This window comes from Otolemur garnettii, unplaced genomic scaffold (genome assembly GCF_000181295.1).
Source record: "Otolemur garnettii isolate 467f Iridium unplaced genomic scaffold, OtoGar3 scaffold00280, whole genome shotgun sequence".
Classification (NCBI taxonomy): domain Eukaryota; kingdom Metazoa; phylum Chordata; class Mammalia; order Primates; family Galagidae; genus Otolemur; species Otolemur garnettii.
The window spans coordinates 85,180-88,974 of record NW_003852675.1 but is presented as its reverse complement, the minus strand read 5'-3'; the positions used below and the strand labels follow the sequence as shown (position 1 = coordinate 88,974).

Here is a 3,795-nt window from a genome sequence, read left to right as displayed (position 1 = left end):
GTGGCTGGCGCCTTATCCGGTTGAGCTATAGGCCCGAGCCTTGTTTGCAGTCTATTTTATTGAGACAGAGTCTCACTGTCACCCAGACTAGAGTGCCATGGTCTTTCTCACAGCACCCTCAGACACCTGAGTTCAAGGGATCCTCCTGCCTCAGCCACGGAGGATGCTAGGCTTATAGGCATGAGCCACTGCACTAAGCCCCTGGTTTTTCTTTTGATTTAGTAATCTGACTGTATTAAACCCTTTAAAGACTTAATTTGTGTAGATTACTTGGAGACATCTTTTTTCTTTGCAGACAGAGTCTCACTATGTCGCCTTGAGTAGAGTGCTATGGTGTCACAGCTTACAGCAACCTCAAACTCTTGGACTCAAGTTATTCTTGCCTCAGCCTCCCAAGTAGCTGGGACTACAGGCACTCGCCACAACACCCAGCTATTTTTGTTGTTGTTTTCATTGTTGTTTAGCAGGCCCAAGCCAGATATGAACCCGCCAACCCAGGTGTATGTGCCCAGAGCCCTAACCACTGAACTATGGGCACCAAACCTATTTCTGATTTTTGATCTTCCATAGTTGTCATACAAAATATGAAATTCCAGGCTCAGTGCCATAGGCATCAAGCTGATTTTTGTTAATTTTATGTTAAACTTTAATAATAACAAATAATTGTTGAGAACTGATTATTGAGAACTGCTTACCAAAGTTTGCATTGTTGTCAGGCCCCACCCCACCCCCATGGTGTCCTACTTGACCAATGTTAAAATCTGGTCACCTTACCCTAACCCCTGAACCGTTATGATCTCAACCAGAACCTGGTTCCTATACCCTCCTTCCAGGACAAGCCTTCACCAGGCACCTCTGTAACACACAGGAGGCAGCCTTCAGACTGCTCACCTCCAAATCACTCTTTCCTAAAACCCACCCCATTCCCAAGGAAGCACTTCCTCTCCCCTGAGAGAAACCCCAGAAAGCTGTCTACCCCAAGATGCTACTGAAGAGGTCTCTGGAGCCCTTGGAGACCCCAGCAAGTGTCTGGGAGGAACCCTTCCCTGTGTAGAGAAGAGGCCCCAGCCCTGGGCACCTTGCATCCAGGGGCAGCAAGACTTAATTCTTCTTAAAGGAATAATACCTAGGCAATTAATACAGAAAAAACTATTGGTCTTTTATTGGCAATTACTAGAGCAACAGATTTTCTTAAGTAATATCCTTCATAAGTAGTACTTTTTTTTTGGAGAGTCTTAACTATATCACCCTCAGTAGAGTGCTATGGCATCACAGCTCACAGCAACCTCAAACTCTTGGGCTTAAGCCATCCTCTTGCCTCAGCCTCCCAAGTAACTGGGACTACAGGCGCCCGCCACAAGGCCCTGTAGTGGTTTCAGTTGTAATTGTCATTCTAGGGCATCTTCCAGTTGGACCCTATGCTTTATCTACAAAGTAGGCAATTTCATCACATTTTTAGAAATTGCTGAAAATGAGATAAAAATTATACTCGTTATTTGTAGGAAAAACCAAAAAAAAAAAAAATTATCAAGCCTAGATTTACAGGCTCAGTTATGTCCACAAACTGAAAGAAAAAGAAACAAATGGGAGACTCCCAATAGTTCATCATTCAGAACCTGTTCCTGTACAGATTTTAAGAGGTTTTGAGTCAGTTCCAGTATAGAAATAAGGCCAAAGTGGTCCTGTGAAATTATCATTCAACATATACAGAAGAGACCCATCACTCAAATTGTAAAAGGAAACCCTACTCATTTCAAAGTCTAAAAAAATTCCAACCTTGCTAGGTATCACTTTTGGCAGAAGATTAACTTTCTTAGGACCTAATACAATGTAATTACTCTTACTACATCGCCCAATTCCCCACAGTCCATGCTGTACTGACATGGGTTGATTCTGAGTCTTCTTCCTTCTGGGAAGGGACTGATCACAGACACCCACCACCCACTCGGGCTTGTCTTTAACTTCAACTTCCCAGTACTTCCTGCCCAACTGGTATCTCTTAGAACCCACAACAGCTGGGCACAGATAAAATCGTTCTTTGTTATGAGGTAAGTTATGAGGTGTATCTCCGTATCGCACAGCTTTTCTGTCTTCCGAGACGATAAGTTTACGATGTGCTGTTAGAGGATCTAGAATTACATCTACTCGAAATCGCTTGATAATTTTGTTAAGGCCAGAATATTGTGGAGGAAAAGAGTAACCATATTCTTCTAATTTGCATGAAAATGGTTCAGGGCATTTCAAGGTTTTATATCTGTGATAGATACTCTTAACACTTGCCAGTAACTCCAGTTTTGACTTGGCATATTTGGTCTCAATCTCCTTTAATAGGCATTTTACTGAGGAGGCGTGATCTGAAATTTTTGTTAGGTTTTCGTTTAGTTTTGCTAAAACATCCACTTCTTCATCTTGCAGTTGTCTGAGAATAGTCTCTTGCTGATTTTGGAGGAACAACCTAAGTTGCTCAAATTCAGACTTGACTTCTTTTCTCCTACTTTTTACCTTTTTTTCCAGTTCCAGGGATTTTCTGGTTTGCATAGTTAACACTTTTCCAAATAGTTCCACACTCTCCTCCCATGCTGCAATGTAAGACTCCAAGTTTTTCCTATGAGCGGGTGCAGCCTTCTCTATGGGCCAAACTCGGTGATGCTGGTGACCAGCAGAAGCACTACACTGCAGACATAAAACCTCTTGGTCTTTTTCACAGAATAAGGTCAGAACCTGGTTGTGCTTCTCACATACATGTGTCTCTTCCTGCCGCCTCCTCTTGGTTCCTCTTATCTGGATTAGCTTTGCCATCTCAGTCAAATTACCCAGCTGTTGATTGCTTATGAATTTCCTTTCTGGACAGCAAAAGCGGCAAGAAGGGCAGGGGAAACTGCCTTCTAGATCCTTCCAAGACATACTGATACAGGAGTGACAGAAGTTATGACCGCAGCAGATGGTTACTGGGTCCGTCAAGTAGTCTAGACAGATGGGACAGCTAGCTTCCGCTTGCAGGTCTGCCAGGACTGTCACAAACTCCACTGAGCTGGGAACTAAGGTGGTGGGTAAGGTCATGCTGCTTCTAGCAAAGCCTGGCTCTCTAGAGCTCCAGATCCAGCAGGCAGTGGATATCTTCTCCCAGACCTCGAAAGCTGAACAGCTGCCGGTTTACTGACTTGGCATGTTGGTGGCAGTCTCTAAAACCTTGTTTAGCCCTCTGCCCTTAGCTCCAGAGTCCACTCCACAGCCTGTAGCATACTGCATATTAGAAGACATTAGCCAGGCTGCTGCTCTTTCCACTCAGTGATATGAAGTCAGGCTTGTTCATTTCGTTATTCAATAAAGTAGCCTTAGAACCAAGATAAGGAACCCTTCCTGTAGGGGAGAAAAGACATCAAGTTAAAAATCTGGGGTGGCGCCTGTGGCTCAAAGGAGTCGGGCACCAGTCCTATATATGCCCGAAGTGGTGGGTTCAAACCCGACCCTGGCCAAAAAACTGCAAAAAAAAAAAAAAAAAAACCCAGGGTGGCTCAGTGAGTAGGGCACCGGCCCCATGAACCGAGAGTGGTGTGTTCAAACCCGGCCCTGGCCAAACTGCAATAAAAAAATAAGCCAGGCATTGTGATGGGTGCCTACCGTCCCAGCTAAAAAAAAAAAAAATCTGATGGGGGGGCGGCACCTGTGGCTCAGTGGGTAAAGCGCCGGCCCCATATACTGAGGGGTGGCAGATTCGAATCCGGCCCCACCCAAACTGCAACATTTAAAAAAAAAATAGCCAGATTTTATGGCAGACACCTGTAGTCCCAGCTA

General features: G+C 44.5%; 1 protein-coding gene across 1 annotated transcript; it reads right to left on the bottom strand.

The window, feature by feature from the left end:
• Positions 1 to 1,605: 1,605 nt before the first annotated feature.
• LOC100953535 (tripartite motif-containing protein 60-like) lies at positions 1,606 to 3,060 on the bottom strand. Its single transcript, XM_003803129.1, has one exon. The coding sequence runs from the start codon at positions 3,058 to 3,060 to the stop codon at positions 1,606 to 1,608; it is 1,455 nt and encodes a 484-aa protein (XP_003803177.1).
• Between the last annotated feature and the right edge of the window lie 735 nt (positions 3,061 to 3,795).